The 25,646-nt window shown below is 42.0% G+C and overlaps 2 protein-coding genes and 1 pseudogene across 5 annotated transcripts in view; 1 reads left to right on the top strand and 2 right to left on the bottom strand.

Moving 5' to 3' along the window:
* Positions 1–1,930: 1,930 nt before the first annotated feature.
* On the bottom strand, positions 1,931–25,017 carry tkfc (triokinase/FMN cyclase). Of its 2 annotated transcripts, none has more exons than XM_086276005.1 (17): positions 24,926–25,017; positions 17,305–17,494; positions 17,122–17,226; positions 15,107–15,294; positions 10,910–10,988; positions 10,725–10,814; positions 10,113–10,147; positions 9,943–10,027; positions 9,767–9,856; positions 9,261–9,377; positions 5,665–5,784; positions 5,219–5,356; positions 5,049–5,155; positions 4,855–4,961; positions 3,989–4,022; positions 3,798–3,890; positions 1,931–3,710 (listed from the first exon to the last, which is right to left on the bottom strand). In XM_086276005.1, the coding sequence occupies exons 3-17, from the start codon at positions 17,207–17,209 to the stop codon at positions 3,552–3,554; spliced, it is 1,530 nt and encodes a 509-aa protein (XP_086132131.1). In that variant the 5' UTR covers positions 17,210–17,226; positions 17,305–17,494; positions 24,926–25,017; the 3' UTR covers positions 1,931–3,551. The 2 variants fall into 2 exon arrangements, with proteins under 2 accessions (XP_086132131.1, XP_086132123.1); XM_086275997.1 differs by lacking the exon at positions 24,926–25,017 and adding an exon at positions 18,030–18,113.
* LOC147335090 (small ribosomal subunit protein mS40 pseudogene) lies at positions 19,113–19,804 on the bottom strand (annotated as a pseudogene).
* Positions 20,472–25,646, top strand: part of exoc6b (exocyst complex component 6B) — a 135,044-nt gene continuing 129,869 nt past the window's right edge. The window contains exon 1 of one of the 3 annotated variants that reach the window (XM_086275983.1): positions 20,472–20,682. In XM_086275983.1, coding sequence (XP_086132109.1) covers positions 20,594–20,682 — 89 coding nt within the window. In that variant the 5' untranslated portion in view covers positions 20,472–20,593. The remainder of the gene's footprint in view (positions 20,683–25,646) is intronic. The other 2 variants (XM_086275969.1, XM_086275975.1) reach the window with 2 other exon arrangements.

The following is a 25,646-nucleotide window of genomic DNA, read 5'->3' on the forward strand; positions in this document are numbered from 1 at the left end:
TTAAAGGAAGATAACGTAAGCAACAACTTAAAATAACACACCAAAGTCTGACCCTTTTCTCCACTTTATACAAGCTTTGTTTTACAAGTACTCCTGACTCAGAAAGTCAAGAATGCACAGCAAGTAAGACAGCGTTTTCTCTGTTCCTGTGACACACACACAGCAAATTAAATACAAAAGACAGAGGTCGGCACCTCTGTGCTGCTCAGTATGAAGGCAAAAAGTACTAATGAGTCAACATAAGCAAATGCTCTCACTTAAATTACTTAAGGAGCTTATTTGCATTTTCACACAGCAAGTTGGGCATGCCCAGGATATCATTTCCTTATTTTTGCTTCCCTAAACCTCACAACCTCGGTTATGCTCAGAGGTTATCAGCTCTCTAAATCACTCCAGGTTGCTCTATAAATAGGTCGATCTTGGCAACCGGGACCAAACAAGTTGAGCTGCATACTTCACACATGTGCAGCAGAGTTTCTGCAGCTTTTGCAGGTTAGTTTCAAGGTTTGCATCAGTTGGGTACCTGAACTACTTTCTAGCCTTTCATAAAAAGGGCCTCTGGTGGGATACACCTGTCATCCAGTTTAATTCAGTAAAGCTGCTAAACTGCATCTGAATGAAGAAGAAAGGTGATTTGAGAAACTTTGAATGTTGTATGATTATTTGTGCTGGACAGGGTGGTCTAAGTATTGCAGAAACTGCTAATCTGCTGGTATTTTACTGCACAGTGATCTCTGTGGTTTACAGAGAATACTCTGAAAGGGAAAATGTAAAGTGAGCAGCAGTTCTCTGGGCCTTGTTGATGTCAGAGGTCAGGGAAGAATGACCAGAGACAATGGTACCTCAAATAAACACTCATTACAACCAAAGTATGCAGAAGAGCATTTCTGAATTAACAAGGAACCTTGAAGCAGGTTTAATTCAATGTTATTTATATAGCGCCAAAAACAGACAATAAGACATTGGAAAAATGTTGCCTGGTCTGATGAGTCTTGATTTCTGTGGCAAAATTCAAATGGCAGTCAAAAGTTGGTGTTACATGAACATGGATGCACAGATCGATGCATTGTATTAATACTTCCATCTGGTGGTGCTGGTATAATGGCATTAGGCACATTTGGGCCCCAAGTGAGCATCATTTAAAAACCACAGCCTGCATCAGTGTTATTCCTGGCCATGACTTGCCTTTTCAAGTCAATTGTATTTTATTTATATAACACCAAATCACAACTACACTTGCCTAAAGGTGCAAGGTGCAGAATAATACACCATGTCACAAAGATCAGGATAATCTCAAGCTGGTTTCTTGAAGATTACAGTGCGTTCATTGCACCCAAGAGGCCTCCAAAGTCACCATATGTGAGAACAGTAGAGCACCTTTGAGATGTAGTGGAACAGGAGATTCACATCATAGATTCATGAAGATTCCAGCATCTTCATGAATCTGTGCCATGAACAATTATCTGTTTTCCTAAACGACAAATTAATCTCATCTGTTGTATCAGTTAGTAAATTAATTCTTTATACTTGTACATAGATTCAATTTTGAAAAGTGGATAAAGCAGGTGCATATCACGTTTGGAAACTTTAGTCCAAAACATTTAATCAAAAGTTAGCTAAATTAAAAATACACGACTCACTCCTGAAAATAAAAGCTGTAACAATAGTTTTATCGTGGATACACACACACACAAGAAGAAAAGAAATACCTTTGCAGCGGTCTGAGTGCAGCGGTGTCGCTCAAACTGAAAGCGTTTCATGAAGCATGTTTCTAATATGTGTGAGAGTGTGGGCGTGTTCAAAGTCTAAACAGCAACACTTTGTGCATGTGTGTCAGGAAGTCGGTGCAGAGCTGGGTTTCTTTGTTTTGTTTTTTTCTTTGATACAGTGTGAAACGAAGTTTGAAAGGAAGCAAGGAAGACAAGAAAAAGACTTTATCTGCACGTTTTAATCATCAAAGAGAAAAATCTTTACAGACTGTGAGAATCACGAGACGGTTGTTGAACCATGTCCACTCATTTTCACTGTGTGGAAGAGGACAGGGAGTGGGTGTGTGCTGTTAAAGCACACATATCTATATGTACACATAATATGTCTTAGTTACTTTATTATATCAGGACTGTCCTACTGCACTGGAATCTAAACTACATTTAATCTGTATTATGCCACACAGTGGAACAAGAAAGATAAAAGACCTTCATATTTAAAATTAAAAATATATAAAAGAAGCAGCTGCTCCAACTCCCTTCAGGACCCAGAGTTGAATATGAAGATAACACCGTACGGACACACGAACAGACTGACAGACATCAAAGGGTAGATGGACACTTTGATGGATGCATGGATAGATAGGTAGACAGATGATGCATGCAGGAATCATGGATAGATGTGTAGATGGGTGGATGGATGATGTATACATGTTTGGATTCATGCATGCATGGAAGGATGAATGGATGGATGAACAATGCATACATGGTTGGATACATGGATTACTATGGAGATGCATGGATGGATATTGTATGGGTAGATGACTGCATGCATGCATGCATGGATGATGGATGTTTGCATGAATGCATGCACAGATGAATGCAGGTCATCTTCATGTTAATAATATTTTCCTTTCATATCATCACATCCTGAACCTTTTACCATAGGAGGTGTTAAACCCACCAATGAACTATGAATGCTGCTGCTATACAAGTTGTGTTGTGTGAAGAACAAACGTGTATCTGAACAATAAAAAAAAGGTCTACAGACCTGGCAACAGATTATGTGCTGCATGAAAGCGATCATCTTAGTGTGCACGAGCTGTGGCCTCACTTTAAAAGCTGCTGTATTGCAGCCTTTAGGATTATCTTTACTGCACATCATATAGCAGGAAATGCAACAAAAGAATTTCCCAAACATTTATCTTCACTAATTATCTGAATCATACTGATATCAATCACACAAACCCTTCATAAAGTCAAGATCATCGCTGCAGCAGGAAGAAACGGTGATGGAGCATCTGATCACAAAGTGAAAAAAGCTGGGCTCTCCCTTAGAGACAGAGTGAAGAGTTTGGCCTTTCAAGAGATGGACTCTGGCTTCTCTGGAATGCCAGTAATCCCTGTGATCCCAGATCAGTACCAGAAAAATGGATAAATGGATCTTGCTTTTTTAATAACAAATACCAAAATCACTAACACCAATCTATTAATAGATTTTTCCTTTATTAGTAGAAACTATGAATATTCCCTTCTGCTACAAAAGTCTCCTGCTGTTCATATGATTCAGTTTTCAATGGAATATGTTTTAGAGACAATACCAAAGTTATTTTTCTTGATTTTTGCTTTACATCTTTGCACTGCTGCCATAATTTTTTACATCCTTTTGTTTCGTAAACTCAGTTTAACAGCTTGTAATGACTTACTTTGTGTATAGTGTGAAAAATAGCTTCCAAAAATGTAAAATATGCATCACAAAATCAAAATATTTTAAATGATAATCACTCTTGCATCACAGTTTTGTTTAGGTAGCATTAGCCCTCTACTCTTATCCTGGTGGCTGCATCACTTTCGCCCCTCTAGCACCTCCAGAATAGCTTTCAAGATGGTTGCCACAGCTACAGCACCAGGGTCTGGCAGGCTGACCAGGTTGGGTGAGATGTAGCTGGCTCTCCCAGCCCTTGCTTTAAGGTCACGAGTTGCCTCCGCTCCTGAAGCAGCTTTCTGTGGAGACCGAAGCAAAAGGAACATTATGTAGAAAAATCTGCTGAGTGAGCAGTGCAACCACATCAACACCAGGTGGCACCATACCTTCACAGCACTTTGCAGTACAGCCATGTGTCCACCAGATGGAGCTGTGGCCAGCTTAATCAGTTCATCAACTGCAGGGCACAAAGCATCCAGCTACAAGGTAAGAGAAACAAAGAAACTTCACTGCTAAAGACACTCTTCATAAATTAGGTAATTCAGATTAAATGAGATTTGGGGGACAAAAATCTTACCATTGTTCTGTCTCCAGGGGCGGCACCACCATATCTGCAAGAAAGTCAACATTTAAGTCCGACCTGGCCATTGCACAGAAATCTGGAGGTTCGGTTGAAAAACAATGAAGACAATTTGCACTTTTCTCTTCCTTGACTTTTATTCTCCTTGAGTTGTGACATACACTAACAGCCCACTTACTCATCTTTGTACTTTTGAGATTACAGAGGAACTAGCAGCAATGCAAAAATGGACTATGACAGCTAGTCATTTGTTCAAGGACCTAACTGTATGCTGCGATAAGCTGGGTCTGAAAAGGAAGAAACTTGCAGTTGTTGTAGACAATGGCTGTCCAAATCTGACAGGGAAGAATACTGGATTTTTGCAGAGGATACAAGATAAAGTGACTTACATGAATCCAGAACTGAACTGGTATTTTTGCATTGTGTTATAAACCAGGAGATGTAGTGAAATCCCCTGCTAATATTAACTATGTTCTGAATGTTGTAACTTAAAGCTTCATCCGGCGAAAGACCTGATGAAGTCAACTCAGTGTTGGACTTTTGGAGGAGCATGACACTGAAAATGGTGACATAGGCTACCACACACCTGCCAGGTTGGCAAATAATATGGGACCTGAGAGCATTAATTCAAAAGTTAAATGTAAGGATATTCCAGAGCTTTCAGACTGGAAGGCAAGTATAGCATTTGCTGATGATGTGACTGTAGTAATGAATAAACTAAGTTTCTTTTAAACCAACTGGAGAGCAGCACGCCAACATTGATCATAAGATCAAAAACTCTGGAACAGCAGTTAAATGGCCATATGAAGAAGAAAAGTGGACTTTGAAATAAATACAGACATGAAAATGTTACCAACCCTTACTTTTTCATTGCTTCTGTCCCAGCATTCATAGCAGTGGCCCAGGCTGCAGCATTGCTCCGCCCCTCGGTCACATGACCGGCTGCCGCAGTGAGGAACAGACTGTACAACTGAAATAAACTGAGCATTAGTACATGTGCTTGTGCTGATTAAGACAGAATACTGCAGTCAAACACCACTTGAATCAATAAACCCACCGCTCCTGAAGACCCGCCCATTTTCTCCTGCACCAATCCAGCAACGACCGATAACAGCTTCCCGGGGCAACCGGGGACCACATGTCCTTGAAGCCACTCCTGAATGGCTGAACAAGCATCTTCACTATTTTTACAAGTTCCTCTTTAAGATAGTAATCACAGTTTCTTACCTCTAGCAGCCTGAGCATGAGTATTACCACAGTCTCCATCCCCGGAAGCACGATCAAGGGAATTGAGTTCCTCCTGCTTTTCCAACAGAGTGGAGCAAATCTTCTCCAAGGTTTTATGCATCACAGGACTAAGTGGTCCTGCCAAGAATAACAAAACAAACTTCCATTTAAAAAAAAAGCCCAAACTATTTTATTAATATATAGATCAGAAATTATATACTGGGCTAGAGAGTAAGAGTTAATGGATGTTATGTGTCCTAACTGGAATGTCCAATATGCCCTCTCTGACAGCACAATTTGTTGGTTTCCTTTTGTTCATCCTGTTTCAATTTCATGCAGGTAAACAAGTTTTAAACATGTTCAATTATAAGCCTTGAATAAGTAATGCATTACAATAATTGATTGCAAAAAGCAATCAAAAACACACAAAAAGCTCATGAACTAACCTTCAGAGTGCTTCTCATCTTGTGGCCGTTTGATGGTTGTTTGTGGTTCTGTGATGTAGCTGCGTCCACTCAAACACACATTGCTGAGGTTTGGCCAGGCAGGGGCAGTAGTCTTAGCATCTTGATGGGACAAAGGAGGTGTGTGTTTTTCATTAGTAACAAATTTATTTATCATATAAATCTGTGTCTCTGAACCCATATGAGAGTGCTTATTTGTGTGGTTCTATCAGAAGTTAATATTCACTCATCTTGGGGATGAAATTCCTTCTAAGTTTGGATTTAATGATTACTTTGAACCAGTCCTTTTCCAGGGTAGAATAATTGTACAGCATAAATCTAATAACTTAATTTAAATCTAATGAGAAATCAAGAACTGGGTGCAAAAGTCTGCATTTATTTAAGAGAGAGATAAGATAAGACTTTATTGATGCCACAACGGGGAAATTTTTGCATCACCTCAGCTCAGGTACAGATATCAGAAGGAAATACAAAAATACAATAAGTACAATCAATGAAAAAAGGAAGATAATACACTGTATACAATGGTAGCATACACAGTATGTGATTATGGATATGTGGTGACCTTGGATGTTCAGTGTCCAGTGACTTATGACATCGTGATTTTTGGGTTGGGTTTGGGTATTTTGGGCTTTCACACTCAGAGTAGCCATCAACAAGCTCCTGGCATAATTCTAGCATGATATTTGATCATTCTTCTTGGTAGAATTGGTGGAGTTCATTTAAATTTCCTGGTTTCCTGACATGGCCGCAGCTTTCAAGCTTACTTTTAGCCTGCTTTATCCATTTAAACCAATTTTTAAACCAACTGTGTCCAAGTTTCAACCACCTAGCTGTCAATTTGAAGGGAAGTTAAAGAACTTAGAGGTACTCCTTCTTCATTATTCCATCCACTTTATCCAATGTACCAGTACCACCAGTAGCAAAACACCCTCAGAGATGTCATAGTGTCATACAGTGTTTTAAGCTTTGAAAGCCTCACCTTTACTCCTCCAAACATCTCTCTGTGGCCAAACAGCTCAATCTTTGCCTCTTCTAATCATAAAGCATTTCTTCAGAAGGCATTTCAGTCAAGCTTGAAGATGTAAATTTTGGCACAGGATCTTCCTTCTTGGGCTGTACCCTCTCAATCCATGAAGATGTAAAACTCGCTTCACTGTGGACAAACACGCTGGTGTTCCAGCAGTTTCCAGTTTATAACTCGCTTTGATGATTTCTGGGTTGTTCCTGAACATCCAAATCAGTCTCGTGAGGGTGACAGTGGGTCTTCCTCCAGACTTTGGCAAAGTGGTGACACAGCCTAATAACTTCAGCTAATGACCTTTGAATCTGAAGTTTTTTTGAAAACACCTCCAAGAGACCATCCCAACTTGTGTCATACATCACTCGGTTATCTTTCCTGCCCAGTAGTAGTTCCTCGCTTCAAAGATGCAGAAAGTAGGTACATGTTGGTGAATTTCACAGAGATTTCATGGTCTCTGCTCTCTAATTGCTGCTAGTCTCCTCCACTCCATAAGGGATTGTTCAGACATATGACTTTCAGACTCTCACACTCTCACCTCTGGGTCAGACTTGTTTTCACATCTTGCCTCATGTGATTAGGTACAGGATCAATAGGGGGTCCATGACCCTCTTCGGGGGACACTCACATAGGGCTTAAAATCTATGACTCTCCACCAGGTGCTCTTAGAACCAAAGAAGCCTCTCGGATGAGAAGTGAAACTTCTTCAAGGAAACTCCAAGAAGTCCAGATGCTTTTCTTTCCAAGCTCTTTAGACCACTGGATTAGTTGTTTGCCTCGTGGTTTTCATGCCAAAGAGCTGACTGACTGGTTGCTGCTGCCATGTCGATCATGTAAGCATTCACTTTGAAGCTTCTGAAGTTTGAAGTTCTGAAGCTCTGAATACACTGTGATGTTATGACAAAGGCCCTCACAAGTTTAGAAAAACAAAGCTACAGTGGGGCAAAAAAGTATTTAGTCAGCCACCGATTGTGCAAGTTCCCCCACCTAAAATGATGACAGAGGTCAGTAATTTGCACCAGAGGTACACTTCAACTGTGAGAGACAGAATGTGAAAAAAAATCCATGAATCCACATGGTAGGATTTGTAAAGAATTTATTCGTAAATCAGGGTGGAAAATAAGTATTTGGTCAATAACAAAAATACAACTCAATACTTTGTAACATAACCTTTGTTGGCAATAACAGAGGTCAAACGTTTACTATAGGTCTTTACCAGGTTTGCACACACAGTAGCTGGTATTTTGGCCCATTCCTCCATGCAGATCTTCTCGAGAGCAGTGATGTTTTGGGGCTGTCGCCGAGCAACACGGACTTTCAACTCCCGCCACAGATTTTCTATGGGGTTGAGGTCTGGAGACTGGCTAGGCCACTCCAGGACTTTCAAATGCTTCTTACGGAGCCACTCCTTTGTTGCCCGAGCGGTGTGTTTTGGATCATTGTCATGTTGGAAGACCCAGCCTCACTTCATCTTCAAAGTTCTCACTGATGGAAGGAGGTTTTGGCTCAAAATCTCACGATACATGGCCCCATTCATTCTGTCCTTAACACGGATCAGTCGTCCTGTCCCCTTGGCAGAAAAACAGCCCCATAGCATGATGTTTCCACCCCCATGCTTCACAGTAGGTATGGTGCTCTTGGGATGCAACTCAGTATTCTTCTTCCTCCAAACACAACGAGTTGAGTTTATACCAAAAAGTTCTACTTTGGTTTCATCTGACCACATGACATTCTCCCAATCCTCTGCTGTATCATCCATGTGCTCTCTGGCAAACTTCAGACGGGCCTGGACATGCACTGGCTTCAGCAGCGGAACACGTCTGGCACTGCGGGATTTGATTCCCTGCCGTTGTAGTGTGTTACTGATGGTGACCTTTGTTACTTTGGTCCCAGCTCTCTGCAGGTCATTCACCAGGTCCCCCCGTGTGGTTCTGGGATCTTTGCTCACCGTTCTCATGATCATTTTGACCCCACGGGATGAGATCTTGCGTGGAGCCCCAGATCGAGGGAGATTATCAGTGGTCTTGTATGTCTTCCATTTTCTGATGATTGCTCCCACAGTTGATTTTTTCACACCAAGCTGCTTGCCTATTGTAGATTCACTCTTCCCAGTCTGGTGCAGGTCTACAATACTTTTCCTGGTGTCCTTCGAGAGCTCTTTGGTCTTGGCCATGGCGGAGTTTGGAGTCTGACTGTTTGAGGCTGTGGACAGGTGTCTTTTATACAGATGATGGGTTCAAACAGGTGCCATTCATACAGGTAACGAGTGGGGGACAGAAAAGCGTCTTACAGAAGACGTTACAGGTCTGTGAGAGCCAGAGATTTTCCTTGTTTGAGGTGACCAAATACTTATTTTCCACCCTGATTTACGAATAAATTCTTTACAAATCCTACCATGTGGATTCATGGATTTTTTTTTCACATTCTGTCTCTCACAGTTGAAGTGTACCTCTGGTGCAAATTACTGACCTCTGTCATCATTTTAAGTGGGGGAACTTGCACAATCGGTGGCTGACTAAATACTTTTTTGCCCCACTGTATGTGTTTGAACACTTACCTATCAGCCTCAGTGTTTCCTTGTCAGCCCTCATCAGGGTCAGCGACACTCCTGCCATCTCCAGAGAGGTCATGAACAACCCAGACATCACCCTGGCAACCACCACTCCACGGCTTTCTATAAAAAACACCAATCATATTCCAGATTATCGAATGATCGTGCTGTTCCCCCACCCACCAAAACCAGCCAATCAAATCACATCTGAGCTCATGCTAAGTGCTAATAAAAAATGTTATTCAATAGCATTCATTAACGTTCCCCTGTGGTTTCTTTTAGTTAGTCTAGCTACTCACAAAAACTGCCATTCATAAGCTATGAAAAATAAAAGAGACAAGGTTATGTTTTACATGGACGATATTTTAGCTCACAGGGTGTAGTGAGATGCAGGTATTTATTTTCCTGCATATTAAAGTTAAAATGGTGATCATGTGAGAGAAGCACAGTAGGACCCAGCTAAGTATGGTTAAATGCTTACCTCTCACACACACACACAGACACACACTTACCCAGGCAGATGATGGCCGATCTAGTCACCACAGCCATCTCTAGGCAAGACAGAGCTCCAAGGTTGTTCACGCACACAACCACACTGTCTCCTGTAGGAAAGAGGGAAAAAACACACACATGGAGAGTAGCCGTACTAACGGTCAGCATGATACATGATCGATGTCATTTAGTGAACCTGATTTCAGCGGCAGATGCGATTGGCTGCTTGGGTTGGTCATGTGGTCTATCATGGTCTTGACCACCTCATCAGCAGAGGCCACCTGAGGGAGAAGATCAACAGAAACTGAGCCATACAGCCTGATGGTAAAAGCACATTCAGGCTGTTAAGGTTCAAATCCGACTCACCTTTGACCTCTTTATTCCAGGTTCCCCGTGGATACCTGAAAATAGAAAGAAAACACTGGCTGTTATTTCATTTTCGTCTCCTGTGCTCTCGCCATCTGTGCATCTTTAGAAGAGTTTCCATCATTTTCTCAGCTTTTACAAGTGAATTTCCTCCAGTTTTATGAATTGAATAGAAAGATTCAGATTAAAGACACCCAACCCATTTAACATGCTGAAATTCTGACATCCCCATCTCCCCATTTGACTGAATGAATTCTTTGCAAACACTATTTTATGCTTCACTTAAACCATTTTGCTGCTCTTAACTGCTCTTGCACACCACTAGATGGTGCAATTCAGTCATTTTCTCTAAAATATCACTAACATGATGTCACATCTGCAGAGAAAGTCAAAGATGGAGATTGGCCATTCTAACGATCTGGTTTTAAATCATTTGTCACAAAAAAAAAAAATATGTAAAAAGTATTCATTAGCTTGGGTGGAAGTTTAGTTCTGGAAATAAAAGTCTAGATAACTGGTGTCAGCCCAAAAGGCTGCTCTCCATATTCTGCCACTCTCTTTCTCCTGCTCTCACAACTCCACCTTTTCCATCCTCCTCTAATCATCCCTCACCCAGCCCGACCTCCATGTCTCCTGGCGGTAGATCGAAGGAAGGCAGGCAGCCGGGAACGCTGCATGGAGACAGACTCACCCCCAGAGTGCCTGGAGTAAAACAGAAACATCATTAAGAAAAATATTCCAGTGTTCCCAGAAAGTATTAAATGTATTAAAAAACCCCAAAAGAAAGCGCGACTCACCGATCCTCTTTAAAATCTCCGTCACCTTGGAAACAATCTGATCCAATGAGCAGCCCTCTTCTGCTAAAGCACCAGCCAGCTAACAGAGCGAGAGACCACATGTTTAAAGGCAAGAAAAATACTACAAAAATCTAATAAAAGCATCAATGATACGAGGCTGCATGGTGCAAAATATACAAATTCATGGTTTCTGCTTAAGTTCACAAGATGATGTATACTTTCCTGTTCCAACAACCTAGATCAACAAAATACAACATCATAAAATGACTCACAACAATGACGGTAAAATAAATAAATACAAATAATAATATAAAAAGAAATACACAAAAGAGCTTCATTCAGTGGGAAAAAACATGGAGCGTTTAATAAAATGTGACATTATTATTGTGGTTCTAATAAAAATATGTATTACAAAAAATAATTACGTGGGAAAAATAAATAATTACAGGGTAAAGTAAAAAAAATAATGCCAGAGTTTATGAATGAATTATTGCCTAATTATTTTTTAATTAAATTAGACACATTTAAGGGCATATTATACATTTAATTCATGTTTGATGTTGGCAGTTTCAGTCCTCCATACGTTTTAAGATTTGTTTTTGCTTTTCCTTTTTTTTTAAAAAATTATTATTAAGAGAACAGTTTCACAGTTTCCTTTTTGCAAGATCAGTAACCGGCACATACTTGCCAGCCTTGAGACCTCAGAATTAGGGAGACAAAGGGGGGGGGGGGGGGGGGGGGGTTGGTATATATATATATATATATATATATATATATATATATAATAAGAGAACAGCACCACCAAGGCTGGAGACGGAGCAATACTGGAAGAGCATATGGGAGAAGGATGCAACCCATAACGGCAATGCTCAGTGGCTAGAGGATCTGAGGGCAGACCACAGCGACCTCCCTGAACAGGGTCCAGTAACCATCACAGTGGCAGATATCCAAGAAAGGGTCTCCAGTATGAAGAGTTGGACAGCACCAGGGCCCGACATGGTTCACGCCTACTGGCTGAAGAAGCTGACTGCACTCCACGAGCGTCTGGCAGCACAAATGAACCAGCTGCTAGTTAACGAAAGACACCCGGAATGGCTAACTGAAGGCCGGACGGTCCTGATCCCCAAGGACCCCAAGAAGGGACCGGTCCCCTCCAACTACCGACCAATAACCTGCCTCAGTACTACATGGAAGCTCCTGTCAGGCATCATATCGGCTAAGATGAACAGGCACATGGGTCAATACATGAGCGGGACACAGAAAGGAATTGGCAAGAATACCAGAGGTGCAAAACACCAGCTACTGGTAGACAGAACAATCAGCCGAGACTGCAAGACCAGACTGACCGACCTGTGCACTGCCTGGATTGATTACAAGAAGGCCTATGACTCAATGCCCCACAGCTGGATACTGGAATGCCTAGAATTGTACAAGATCAATGGGACCCTAAGAGCCTTCATCAGGAACTCAATGGGGATGTGGCGTACAACACTAGAGGCCAACTCCAAGCCCATAGCACAAGTTACCATCAAGTGCGGGATCTACCAAGGAGATGCTCTGTCCCCACTGCTGTTCTGCATAGGCCTGAACCCCCTCAGTGAGATCATTAACAAGACTGGCTACGGATACCGACTACGGAACGGAGCAGTTGTCAGCCACCTCCTGTACATGGATGACATCAAGCTGTATGCCAAGAGTGAACGAGACATCGATTCACTGATCCACACTACCAGGCTATACAGCAATGACATTGGAATGTCGTTCGGACTGGAGAAGTGTAGTCGGATGGTATCAAAGAGAGGGAAGGTAGTCAGAACTGAGGGGATTGAACTACCAGAAGGCAACATTGCAGACATAGAGGACAGTTACAAGTACCTGGGGATCCCGCAGGCAAATGGGAACCATGAAGAGGCCGCTAGAAAGGCTGCAACCACCAAGTACCTGCAGAGGGTCAGGCAAGTCCTGAGGAGTCAGCTGAATGGTAAGAACAAGATCCGGGCCATCAACACATACGCCCTGCCCGTGATCAGGTACCCTGCTGGGGTAATAAGCTGGCCAAAGGAGGAGATAGAAGCCACTGACATAAAGACAAGAAAGCTCCTTACCATGCATGGAGGGTTTCACCCCAAGTCCAGCACCCTGAGGCTGTACGCTAAGCGGAAGGAAGGGGGCCGGGGACTGGTGAGTGTCAGCACCACAGTCCAGGATGAGACAACGAACATCCAAGAATACATTGGGAAGATGGCCCCAACTGACCGAGTGCTCAGTGAATACCTCAGGCAGCAGAAACCCAAGAAAGAGGAGGGAGACGAGGAACCATCATGGAAGGACAGGCCCCTGCACGGTATGTACCACCGGCAGATAGAGGAGGTGGCTGATATCCAGAAATCCTACCAGTGGCTGGACAAAGCTGGACTGAAAGACAGCACAGAGGCACTAATCATGGCAGCACAAGAACAAGCTCTGAGCACAAGATCCATAGAGGCTGGGGTCTATCACACCAGGCAAGACCCCAGGTGCAGGCTGTGTAAAGATGCCCCAGAAACAATCCAGCACATAACAGCAGGGTGCAAGATGCTAGCAGGCAAGGCATACATGGAACGTCATAACCAAGTGGCCGGCATAGTGTACAGGAACATCTGTGCCGAGTATAACCTGGAAGTCCCGAGGTCAAAATGGGAGATGCCCCCAAGGGTGGTGGAGAATGACCGAGCTAAGATCCTGTGGGACTTCCAGATACAGACGGACAAAATGGTGGTGGCTAACCAACCGGACATAGTGGTGGTAGACAAACAGAAGAAGACGGCCGTAGTGATCGATGTAGCGGTTCCGAATGACAGCAATATCAGGAAGAAGGAACACGAGAAGCTGGAGAAATACCAAGGGCTCAGAGAAGAGCTCGAGAGGATGTGGAGGGTGAAGGTAACGGTGGTCCCCGTGGTAATCGGAGCACTAGGTGCGGTGACTCCCAAGCTAGGCGAGTGGCTCCAGCAGATCCCGGGAACAACATCGGAGATCTCTGTCCAGAAGAGCGCAGTCCTGGGAATAGCTAAGATACTGCGCAGGACCCTCAAGCTCCCAGGCCTCTGGTAGAGGACCCGAGCTTGAAGGATAAACCGCCCGCAGGGGCGTGCTGGGTGGTTTTTTTTTTATATATATATACACATATTCAAAAAACTTGAATTTTACAGTGTTTATTTATTTAAAATTATTTATTTAAAGTAAGTTAAATGTCACTGTTATTACTGTCCCCCAGCTGGGGCTGTCCAAATGCAGAGGCTGCATCCACCTGAGGACCCAGCCTTCATGGTCTAAGTGGGCCGGGTCCTCCAAAAGCCAGGTAGGCCGGAAGTGAGCAACTGTGACGGTCTAGCCTTCAGAATTACGTCACGAGCTCTCTCGGTGGAGTGAAACTGCCGTCTGCTCCTTGCTATCTAAATATAACCGGATGCTGGCGTAAATTCTCGACCATCTCACACTTCTGTTTAGTCAGTTTTGTGTTTGACGTTTATTCAGCTGTGTGAAAACCCCAGAGGAAGTTTTATTTAATCTAATCTAATCTAATCTAGTAACTTTAATCTCAGCCAAACGGATTTACTCAGGAACAAATAAAACACTGAAAAAAAAGTCAAACAATAACAGTTTTAGGTTATCTAAGTGACTTATATATCATGTTTAACCTGAGTAGCGAAAGACCGCAGGGGCTTGAAAACGTGCCGGGAGTTTGCTGTTCTCGCCAACTCAGTTATTTGAAGTTTACACAGCTACATTCTCGCCTGAAAATATGCTAAAAGTTTATTTTGCGACCCAGAAAGAATAATAAGAGTAATATTAAAACTAAGTAGCTGCCGCCATTGTTGGAAACTGGAACTGGCTGGGCTGAGCTATGAATTCTGGGATATGGTTTTTCATTTTTGTTGTCCAGGTGGAAAATCAGGAGAAATTCGGGAGAATGGTGACTCCGGGAGGGGCACTGAAATTCAGAATTCACCCGGAAAAATAGGGAGGGTTGGCATGTATGAACCGGCAGACAGGACAAATGTGCCTCATGTAGCTTTATAACAGCATTTGTACCATAAAAAAAATGAGCACAGTGATATAATATTATAACCCTTTTAACTCAGGATACACTTGTACTGGTCCAAGTTGAGCTGTTTCCAGAGTAAATAACACCTCTATTAGGCTGTTGTTGTGTACCTTATGTATGAAGACAGTGCCACACAAGCCTCTTCTTCCAGCCTTACTTGGTTGGTCAAAGGCGCAGTCTTCCGCAACTATCACCATGTCAACAGCAACGCCCTGGTTACGAGCTTGCTCTGCAGCCAATCCAAAGTTAAGGCGGTCACCTGTGTAGTTCTTCACAATGAGAAGGACCCCAGAGGCTCCTGAGTGGGAAGACTGTTGTTAGTTCATTGGATATTTAAAAAAAAACAAAAACTTGCAGCAGGTCACAGACAGTATATAAAAGATGGACATAGCTTTTAGGTCTATGTATCTTAAAAGCTGCATTCTCTCTAATGGCCACCAGGGGACAACTGCTTTGGCTGCACAACGAACCCTCTGACCTCAGCAAACACTTTTAGTTATGGCTTTGACTCTCTAGTTTGTGACTGATGGGTCGCTACCCTATGAACAGCATCCTCAGTTTCTCAGTCAGATACGCACTCACAACTCCAGCTTGCTAACCATTAGTATAAAGTGTGTCTCAGTCTTTTATATACAGTCTTTGTTCCCTTCTGCCAGAGACAGCAGTAGCTGATCTGGGGTTATGATGAGCATCTGTTCTCACAACATCACTTTGTTGTCCTTATCCTTCTTTTTGGGGCCAGCAGCCTACACCTATTGCAGTGTAACTAGGAGAAGGATTCATGGTCACCTGTTGCAAACCTAACTCTATGTTTTGCCAAAAAGGAAAGTTTTAAGCCTAATCTTAAAAGAAGAGACAGTGGCTCTATCCCAATTCAGGGTCTGCAGCCTTAAAGTACGCAGCCTCAATGATCCTCAAGGGCCGCGTACTTAAAGACCGCTAAGGCCGGAAATGCGAGGCTTGTGAAATGGGACGGTCTAGCCTCCGTTGCGCTGCCCAGGTTGCCTAGCAACCATGATACTAACAGCTGGAAACGTTTCATACAGCTTTGTCTGACAGACATGAAGGAGAACATCATTTGTTTGTTTGTTTCTACATGAGCTTTGGTCATTCTCTGTAAGATTAAGCTCAGCTATTGAACGGCGTATATTTTAAAGTAAAGGCTTTGAAACAAAGTTAGTACAAACGTCACTAATGTCACATAACTTTGCCGACATGTGGCCAACAGTAATGTTTTAATGTTCTTCGTTATTAAACATTTGCACATAAATAAGTGACATAATATTCAGTACTTACTTAAAGTTTACTCTTCAGGCGCCCCTCCTTAAAATTCAGGGAAATGAAGGACGCATTTGAGGGCCGCATTTCGAGCAGCCTTCGAATTGGGACAGCCTTCGTCGCGTCGCTGTGACGTAATCGGCCTTAAAATGCAGCCTTTAAGGCTGCAGACCCTGAATTGGGATACAGCCATAGTCTGTCTCCTGCATCCAAACTGAGAGCTGGTTCCACAGAAGAGGGGCCTGAAAGCTGAAGGCTCTGCCTCCCAGTAGTTGCTGCAGGATAGTAATTTATCTGCAGACTAACACAGGTGCTCAGTAACCTTTGATTTTGCACAGGAATATAACTCAAATATAACCAGCTGGCATCCAGTTGAGTCGATTCCACCCTACTGCCACATGCTGGCAATCTGCATGCACTTATTTGCAAACTGTGAGACTGACTGAAGACAGTCTGAGTCTGTCCATTGCAGACAGGTTACTTCACACCAGGTGGGTGAAGGTGTTAGACCCTCTGTGACTACTTACAAAAATAATGCAATCACCATGGACACAGATTTTTTCCTCACTGAAAGGAAGTGGCCACCAAATTTTTATAAGGTGCAGCGTTAACGACGGCAACAGTGCAGCACTGTCACAGGGCGAGATCAGTGAACCATTTTGGCAAAAGGATCAAATGTAAAAGGTCAAACTTCAAATCAAATCAACAGTTAGACTTTTTTTAAAAAGAGTTGCACCACACTGCACTGTGCAAGCACTGGTTTTATTAAACAGATAAGATCAGTGATTATATATGCACTACCAACTCTCACAGACACACACACACGGAAAACTGAAGGACACATTGCCTGCATTGTGCAAAGAGAGAATGGCAGCAAGGATACTGCCAGGAGGCGGCGATGCAAACACTCCTCCTGCAACAGCCGCCGACAGCATCCCTGCTCCGATATAACCTGAGGATACGAGGAGGAGAAATCAGAGCTGAGGTAATCAGAAGTATCTCATGTTCATGTGTAAAGGAATAGTCTTACCTGCGTGTGCAGGCTCGTGGCCCGACCCCCCTCCAGAGAGGAGGGCCACTTTTCCCTTGAGGTTTTCAAGGTCGGACCGAAGCACAACCCTGTGGCCTTTTAGCAGAGAGAGGCCCCCAGAGGCCCTGACGAGGCCGAGGAGGGCGTCATCCACGCAACTCTCTGCTGAGTTGATCAACTTCTTCTGGGGCTGAAATAGAAAGAGATAAAAAATAAAAATGGGGAAAAAACCCCACATAGAATATGTGTTTTTGATCAGCCTCAAAAGACACAACTGAGATGCCGTTTATCCTCATACAAGTTACACAACGAGGCATGCGTGCGAATCTGTGGAAATGCCATTCAAATGTCTTAATGATTGAAGTCCAAGAGTTGCCCTCAGCAGGTGGCACAGACACAGTCAAGCAGATCCACGCCGCCTGTGTTTGTGTATATGCGCGAGTTAAATTAAAGTTGGCAAAAGCTGCACAATTAAACTAAAAACAAACTAAAGTTTTATTTGCAACAACAGCGCAATTAAAATGCTGAGTTTTCACAGCTTGTTCCCGTTATCACTGCATGGACTCTGATCCATGTGCAAAGTGCTGCGGGCTCATCCAGCCTAGCGAACCACTGACATTTCATGTTAACACAAATTATCAACCGGACAATCTTCACTCGTATTCAAACAGATCGCTTCAAATTGTCTTTATTCTTCTTCTTTTTTTTTTTTTTTTTTTTTTTACCTCCATCTTAACTTTTCTCGCTCTCTCACTCTTCCGACAGCAGGCACAATGAGTAGCGTCAGATCCGAAAGCTTTACTCAGACTGACACCTGCAGTCTGAGTAAGCAAGTATGCCTACAAAATAAAAGCATTGCTCCCCTTTTAAAAGCACACATATAGTCCGTGGAGTACAAAAATGCTCCAAAACTGCATTATGTTGGAGATACAGCAAAATCAGACTGCTATTAAATAAAAGAGCTAAAAGATGCGAGGCCAGAATATACTTGTGGTTTTAATTTGAAAATATCAAAGGAAGTCTTGTTTCGGTTTAAGCTCGAGAAAGGACACAGCGGTCACGCCCACCTTTTTGTTTCCGGGAAAATTATTAAAACTTGAGTTTTCAGTTTGTTTCGTTTGTATATAGGCCATTGTCATATGGATGTTCAAAGGGCTTTACAGGCACAAACACATATTAGGAAATTACATATGAGGTCACTTAGATGTAAAACCCCTCAGAAATAAAGGCATATAGTATAAATAAGTCACACATAAGTTCCTGTGAAATTAGACAAAGCGAAAATATGAAATAAAGGAACTTTAAAAACAAATAATCAAACAATAGAAATGCAAGAAAGAAACAATTTCAGAATTAACAGAAGTAAGAGGCCAACACATGATATCACTGAAGAAGATATGCATGTGCATATGTCTGAATCTGCCACATAATAAAATGTGGCTGCAATCAGTTCTTCTTCTTCTTCTTCTTCTTCTTCTTCTTCTTCTTCTTCTTCTTATTATTATTATTATTATTATTATTATTATTATTATTATTATTATTAATATTATTATTGTAGTTGTTGTTTTATTTATTTTCATGTGTGAGGAGGAATGGATAAAGTTAAAATGTTTTTGTATTTAGTTGTATTATTTTTAGGTTAAAGAAAGTGGGCATACTTACAACTTATACAGTATTTCTTTTTTTCAATTTTTCATTGTGGTTTATTGTACAACTTTGTGCACACCAGTAGAAAAAACATCTCAGGGGCTAAAAACAAACTAAGTTTTGCAATAGGTCTCTTTGTGACAGCATGACCAGTGCCGCGGTTACTTTAATTAAGCCTTATATGTCTTCTTGACTTTAGCCACTTCATTCTCATCAGGAAGTATTTCCCCATATCATTTATACCAATTGTCATCTAAAGCAAAGGAAGGGGGTGGTGGTGTGGAGCCCACAGCATCATGGGAATTATGCTGTGGGCATATCCCACATATGGAATCTGAAAAGGAAGTAAGCCGTGATCTTGTGCTGTTAATTGTCTCATTTAGCTTCTTCTGCTGTTTCATACAGACACCAGTTCGAGTGGAATCCAACACCATTCCAGTTTGGGGACTAATGAATTGCTGCAACAACTTGACATTCTGATGGTGAATGATGATGTTTGGATCACAACAAATTGAGCAGGGGTTTCCACATATGTTATCACCTCTAATGCAAGTCTTACAAGTCTTGTGAGGGGGGATGTCTACTTTGTGGTTCCTCCTGTAGTCAGTCCACACTGGATTGCTTCCATACCTTTCAATATACTCTTCACTCTCCATGTAATCCCAAGGCCTGTCCTCCATCCTAAAGCAATGCTGCTTTGCAGTAAGAGTGTCTGGGATGTATAAATAGAGACAAAGAAAGACATGTCCTTGCAGGTAGCCTCTAGAAGGGACTGATACTGACGAACTGAATGTGAAATTGAAGGCGACACACGACATAAAAACATTGCGATGTACTTCATGGAGGTAGTCATTTTCAGATCCTACCCGGATTAGAGGTGAAAGGTCTTATACAGTATATCTTATCGCCATGTTGTCCTACTATAGATCAGGGGTGTCAAACATTAAAGCCATAATACTCAAATAAATGGCTTCACTGCAATTTTCACCCTTTTAATGGACCATTTTGGTCAAATAATAAAATTTTGGTTATTTTTATTGATTTCCTGCAAATTGACTGTTTTACAAAAAAGTTAAAAAAAAAAACAGTCAACACATTATTGTTATTTTTGATTAAGATGCCAAACTGGAGATGAATGCTCAAAACATATTTTTTTATTTTAAATTTTATTTAATGTTGATGACCGTGAGAAGTTTTAAAAGGTGCCAACAAATAAAAGTGATTGTTATTATTTACTTAGTGTATTGTTATGCTATGTTATGTTTACATAATGACAACAAAGAGTCTTCAATCTTGAATCAGAAGTAAAACAACATTTAAAAGGGGAGTAAAAAATCTAGTTTATTTTATCAAACCAAGTAGGGGACTGAAAATTCCAGTGCTCAGTTTAACCGATTTAAATCGGTGGTTTTAGTTAAAACCGCAAATGTCACTTTTTAAACTCTTTTAACAACATTAACACTCTACAGGTCGCCGCTCCTCATAACACAACGTCCCTTCTTCCCGACAAAGAGGAAAGCTCCGCTCACTCGGGCTGCTCGGTTAAAATATCAAGCCAACCCTGTGGTTCCTCCTGCCGTGACGCACAGATCCCGGCGAGTCTGTTCAGCTCAGCTCGGAACCGTCCGGAGCAACATGCAGGATGGCGAGTTTGGAGACAGCCGCCGAGCACGAACGTATCCTGCGGGAAATCGAGAGCACAGACACCAACTGTATCGGACCGACACTCCGGTGAGTCAGTCCCCACTCCACGGCTGGGGGAGCAGCAGCGTCACTCAGCTTGCGGGAGCCGCGGCTAGCTGGCTGCGACTAGCGCTGATCCAGAGACTCCCGGAGCTTGCTCAAAACTTTAACCCGTCTGCTTCCATTATCGGACAGCTAGCCGGCTAACTTTAGCAAACATTAAAGCTAGCTAATTTCCACTTTGAACATATATAGAGTGTCGAGCCTGAACAGTCCTGACTGCCGGCTGTCTTTATTGGCTTCACGTTTTCTTCTCAAGGCGGGTTGTTTGGCTTTGTCGCAGAAGTTTCGGCAAGTCGTCCACAGGAATTTCAACAACTTTGGCTAACATTAAGCTAACTGTGCTAATTAATTGACATTCGGCACACACGGGGGCACAAGCCTGTTTTCCCGTGGCCGAACCGTTCGTGTTACCCGTGTGGCTCTGTGTACTTGTCAGGGCAGGGTTAGTAAACTTTATTCTGTATGGAGGGGGCGAGTGTTTGTGCCCTTTGCTGTTAGCAGCAGCTTTATCAAGGAGTGTCAAGTGCAGCAGCCGTGACAAACCCTGCATGTGTCAATGAATGAAGACAGAGGCTCAGTCCAAACCCTCCCCGAGCAGCAGAGAGGCACGTGCTGATGGTTGTCATGCTTCTAATTGACCGTTTAGTGTCTTTATCAATAATTTAGTGGAAGCTACACTTAAAAGATTGCCTTGCTTCCCTTTTTGTTTTGTTTTTTGGTTTGCTCAATCATATTAGCAGGGAATGGAGGAGGATGCTTCGTTTTGCACCTGGAATGGGTACACACTCGTGTTTATCTTCAGCTTTCAGATTAGAGGTGAAAAACACAACGAGAGCATAAGAGCAAGACGTAAGAGCAAAGGGATCTTCTACAAATTGTGGCCTTTGAGTGGCCTCTGTGAAGCAGCTTTGTTCCTGACCAGTGGTGTTTGCCCTGATTGTCCAGAGAGGAAACAGGCAGTGAATGAAGATCGGAAATGCTGCAGGCTACCAAAGGCGTATCAAAGGTGTTTTTCCCCTCTTATTCCTCTACGTTGGGCTCTTCTGGTCATCATAAGTCCTGTTTAAACTTGTTATTCAGGGCACCTCCGCTGTGTGTGTGTGTTTGTTTGTGTGTGTGTGTGTGTGTGTGTGTGTGTGTGTGTGTGTGTGTGTGTGTGTGTGTGAGAGAGAGAAAGAGCATGTGTGTTTATCAGTCCTCTCCAGATCCTGTTGCTAAAATGACTTGACAACTTTGTGCGACACCCCCGGTTGCCGCGTTCGTCTGCCTTTTTATATTATTCTTTTTCCCCCCTCCTGTGGGTGACGTTTCATCTCCTGTGTCCGACTCCTCAGTATTTCCACTTCACCCTGTGTGCGCTCAACACTCTGAAAATACACTGGCAAAGTCTAATTTTGGAGCTGTCATATTCATTGCGAGTTAAATTTAGTCCAGAGACGCCTAAAAAAGGGAGTTTTGTTTGCAAAGGAAGGAAGTTGTCAAGTTTGCATGTATGCAGTGGGGAAATTAAACTTTCCAAAGAAGAATTTTTTTTTTTTTTTGGTAAGTGCAGATATTCTACAGGGCTTTAAAAAAAGAGGGATATAAAACAGTAAAAAATACCTACCACTAGGGCTGGGCTATATCATACTGTTCACGGTAATACCGGTGTAATTTTGGGCAACATAGGAAAATGAGATATCGCGATAGAATATGGGTAAAATGCGCATGCGCAGTGCCTTTGTTTACATACACACATGGCGGCGACGCAGAATGAAAAGAGCGAAAGCGGATCGTTGAATGAAACAGATGAACCAGAACTGGTTTGTAAAGATGCTGCAACTTCAGTGATGTGGAACTGGTTTAGCTTTCGTCCGTCAGATACACAACAAACCACTATTTTTGGTAGAGCATGCTAGCGGGCTGTTGTTATTACCGCGTTGTTTGGAAAATATGGCAAACTTAAAATCAATCCGATTTTATGTCGTACACGGCACTCAAAAATCTGTCAAATGTTTTAGTGCGACTTTGCAAAGCTACAAAGCCGCACCGCTTGATGGATTGTCGGAGCATTACGGCTATCGTAGGCAGGAGCCTCGCGGAGTGATACGTACTGTGCTTCAACATAATATTACCGTATTGTGTGTGTATAACCTTTTTTAAGTTTTGTGGATATTATACATGGTTATGCTGAGGATAGGTCGGCCAGTTTCCACTGGAAATGCCTTTTGGTTAAACTGTCAGCAAGGAATTTGCACTGTAACATTTTTATATAACTTTAATGCACATAAAAAACAGCTGCTTGTTTAAGTGAAAATACATTGATGGGGTTTTTTGCACTAATAAAGTTGTGGAGTTGTAAAGTATTTTGTCTAGTGTCAATTATATCGTCAGTTATATCGTTATCGCAAATTTTCAAATGTATATCGTGATAAATATTTTTGGTCATATCGCCCTGCTCTACCTACCACATCTGGTAATGAACTATTGGACTGTCGGTTATGTCGACAAATCTGTTGGGGCTTCATTACTTTAATCTCTTAATTCAGTTTTGAAAAGTAAACTTCTTAAACTTTTGATTGAGCTACATCTTCTGCAACTTTTTCTAACTTCTGGCTATTATTCAGCCTCCATTTAACTTTCCCAGGACTAAAAGTCCCCAGAAAGAGCCTGGAAAAATCAAATTGGCAGTGAGAGCTGTGTGCGTGCGCGTCTGTGTGTGTGTGCGCGTGTGAATGCAGCGTTGGTGTGCAGGTCGAGGCTAGCTGCAGAATTCCACCCTGACAGCATAAATATGACTGCAGCAACCAGCCAACTCCCTCAGGTTACAACATAAACTCAAGACTGAAATGCTGTGGATAAATACTAAAATAGTGTGTGTGTGTGTGTGTGTGTGTGTGTGTGTGTGTATTTAGGCCTGTTCAATCTGCTTGTTGCTCTGTGACAGCTGGGATAGGCTCCGGCTCATCCTCGACCCTGAACTGGATGAGCTCTTAAAAAGATCGATGGGTGGGTGTTTAACCTTGATGCTAATGGGTTAGTGAAGCCCAGACAGTCCAATCAAAATATTCATTGAGGTTGTTGTGGCCACTACAGGGCTGGACATTACAGTGAAGATTGTTGATATTGTTAATAAATTACAACATCAGCTAAAGCAACTGTTTGTATAGCTTGAAGATTTTGTTAAAGTTTAGTGGAACAAAAGCTCAAAATTCATGGTAGAAATCCCACTTTGTGTGCCAGGAATCTCATTTAGTGTTTCAGCTGCCTTTATTAAAATTTCAGTAGCCTCTGCTGGCATCCTTGACCATAAGGTGAAAGCTTAAAGAGTGATGTGTGAAAAGGAAGCTTCCAAGTATTGTTTGTCCTTTGTTGTTTCTCGGAGTACTTTGTTGCTTTTTGCTTTTTCTAGTAAATACTTGTCTTTTTTTTTTTCCCCCAAGAAGAAAAAAAAAGTACTTTGAGCCTCTCGAAGTATATTTTTGGAGCCCCCAGGGGTTAAAAGAAGTTCGGGAAAGCAGTGCTGTCAAAATTGATTCCAGAAAAACGTTTTGAAAAATTATTTTTAAAGCAAAGAAACTGTAAAGCAAAACACGCATAACTGGACTGTTATTGCAGTTTCTTACATTTTGTGATATTCTGAGTATTGCAGTAACACACATTACTATTTATCACCTTTTTTCAACTGCAAATTAATTTCTCAAAGTTAAACTATGTCTGTATCAGTTTTCTACAATAACACATTTATTTCACCTCAGTTTTTTTCAAAACGAGATTCTCAAGCACGCCAGCACTGTCACTAAAACATGCCATAAATGTTGCCATAAGGCGGAGCTTACTGAAAGGGGTCAAGTTGGCAATTAGATCCAATCTGTTTCTGACAATACAGCAATGAAATGTGATAGATCGTCAGCTCACGTAGGGGCTTGGCAGCCTTCCCGCTTTATAGAAATATAACCAGTTGGCAGCCAGCTGAGTCGAGTCCCCTCGAGTTGTGCTCATTGACAGACTCGTTCAGACTGATGGCAGCATGTTGGATATTATTATTGTTGACACAATTATTTACGAACCATTGACAATCTCTCTGAGAGATTTGCAGAAAAGTTGCCTCCTATCAGGCGGCCTGTGCAATCAACCTTTGATCACAGTTGGATCATTATCTCATGTGTATAATTAGCCCATTTAAAACTATGTGAAAACATTCGTAGAACAAAAGAAAATTAAAACAAGAAAAAAATAAACTGTTTACCTTCAGCTGACCTCCATTCACTTATTTTCTCTAATTATGTCAGGCTAAGTCATTCACACCTCTCCCTCCGTCTCTCCTTACACTGCCCATTGTGTGTCTGAGTCAGTGATCGCTCCACCCGTTTGACTTTGACATAAACACTAAGCTGTGTTGCAGGTGCATTGCACTCCATTAATCCCACCCCAGCAGCGATGTAATTTTGCTCGTGGATATCCAGCTTCTTATTTTTAGTGCTGATATTTTTTTCCTTATTTCCTGATCATTTTCAGTTTAATATAAAGTATTTTTGACAGCTGTGAAAGGACAATGGACTCAAAACAGTAAATGACATCCAAGGCTTAAAATCTCTCAGGCTTCTATTTTCCTTCTTGAGGGCGTTTGGGGTTTAAACTTTTTTCCTTACTTTAAATATGAAGTATCAGCTTTACTGAATACTTGGGGAGCTTGCTGACGTTGTGTCACAATGTGTGATGTGAAAGCATTGAAATGGGACGAGAACTGGTGACCAAGTCTGAACGCACAAAAACAGGAAACGTTTAGAAAGGGGCAGAATATTGCGGACAATGTCAAACACTGGCGGTGTGTGTTTATTAAAGAACTATTTAAATGTGAAACATAAGTTAACCCATGGCTTGAACAGAAAGTATTTAATCACTTTAAAAAAAAAAAAGAAGTGTTGGGTATTGTGGATATAAACTCTATGGAGTGTGGTATTGGGTGA

Source organism: Aulonocara sp. 'chitande type north' Nkhata Bay, linkage group LG3, assembly GCF_057382095.1.
Source record: "Aulonocara sp. 'chitande type north' Nkhata Bay isolate Kocher_YH1m ecotype deep benthic linkage group LG3, A_spYH_male_GT1.1, whole genome shotgun sequence".
In the NCBI taxonomy this organism is placed as follows: domain Eukaryota; kingdom Metazoa; phylum Chordata; class Actinopteri; order Cichliformes; family Cichlidae; genus Aulonocara; species Aulonocara sp. 'chitande type north' Nkhata Bay.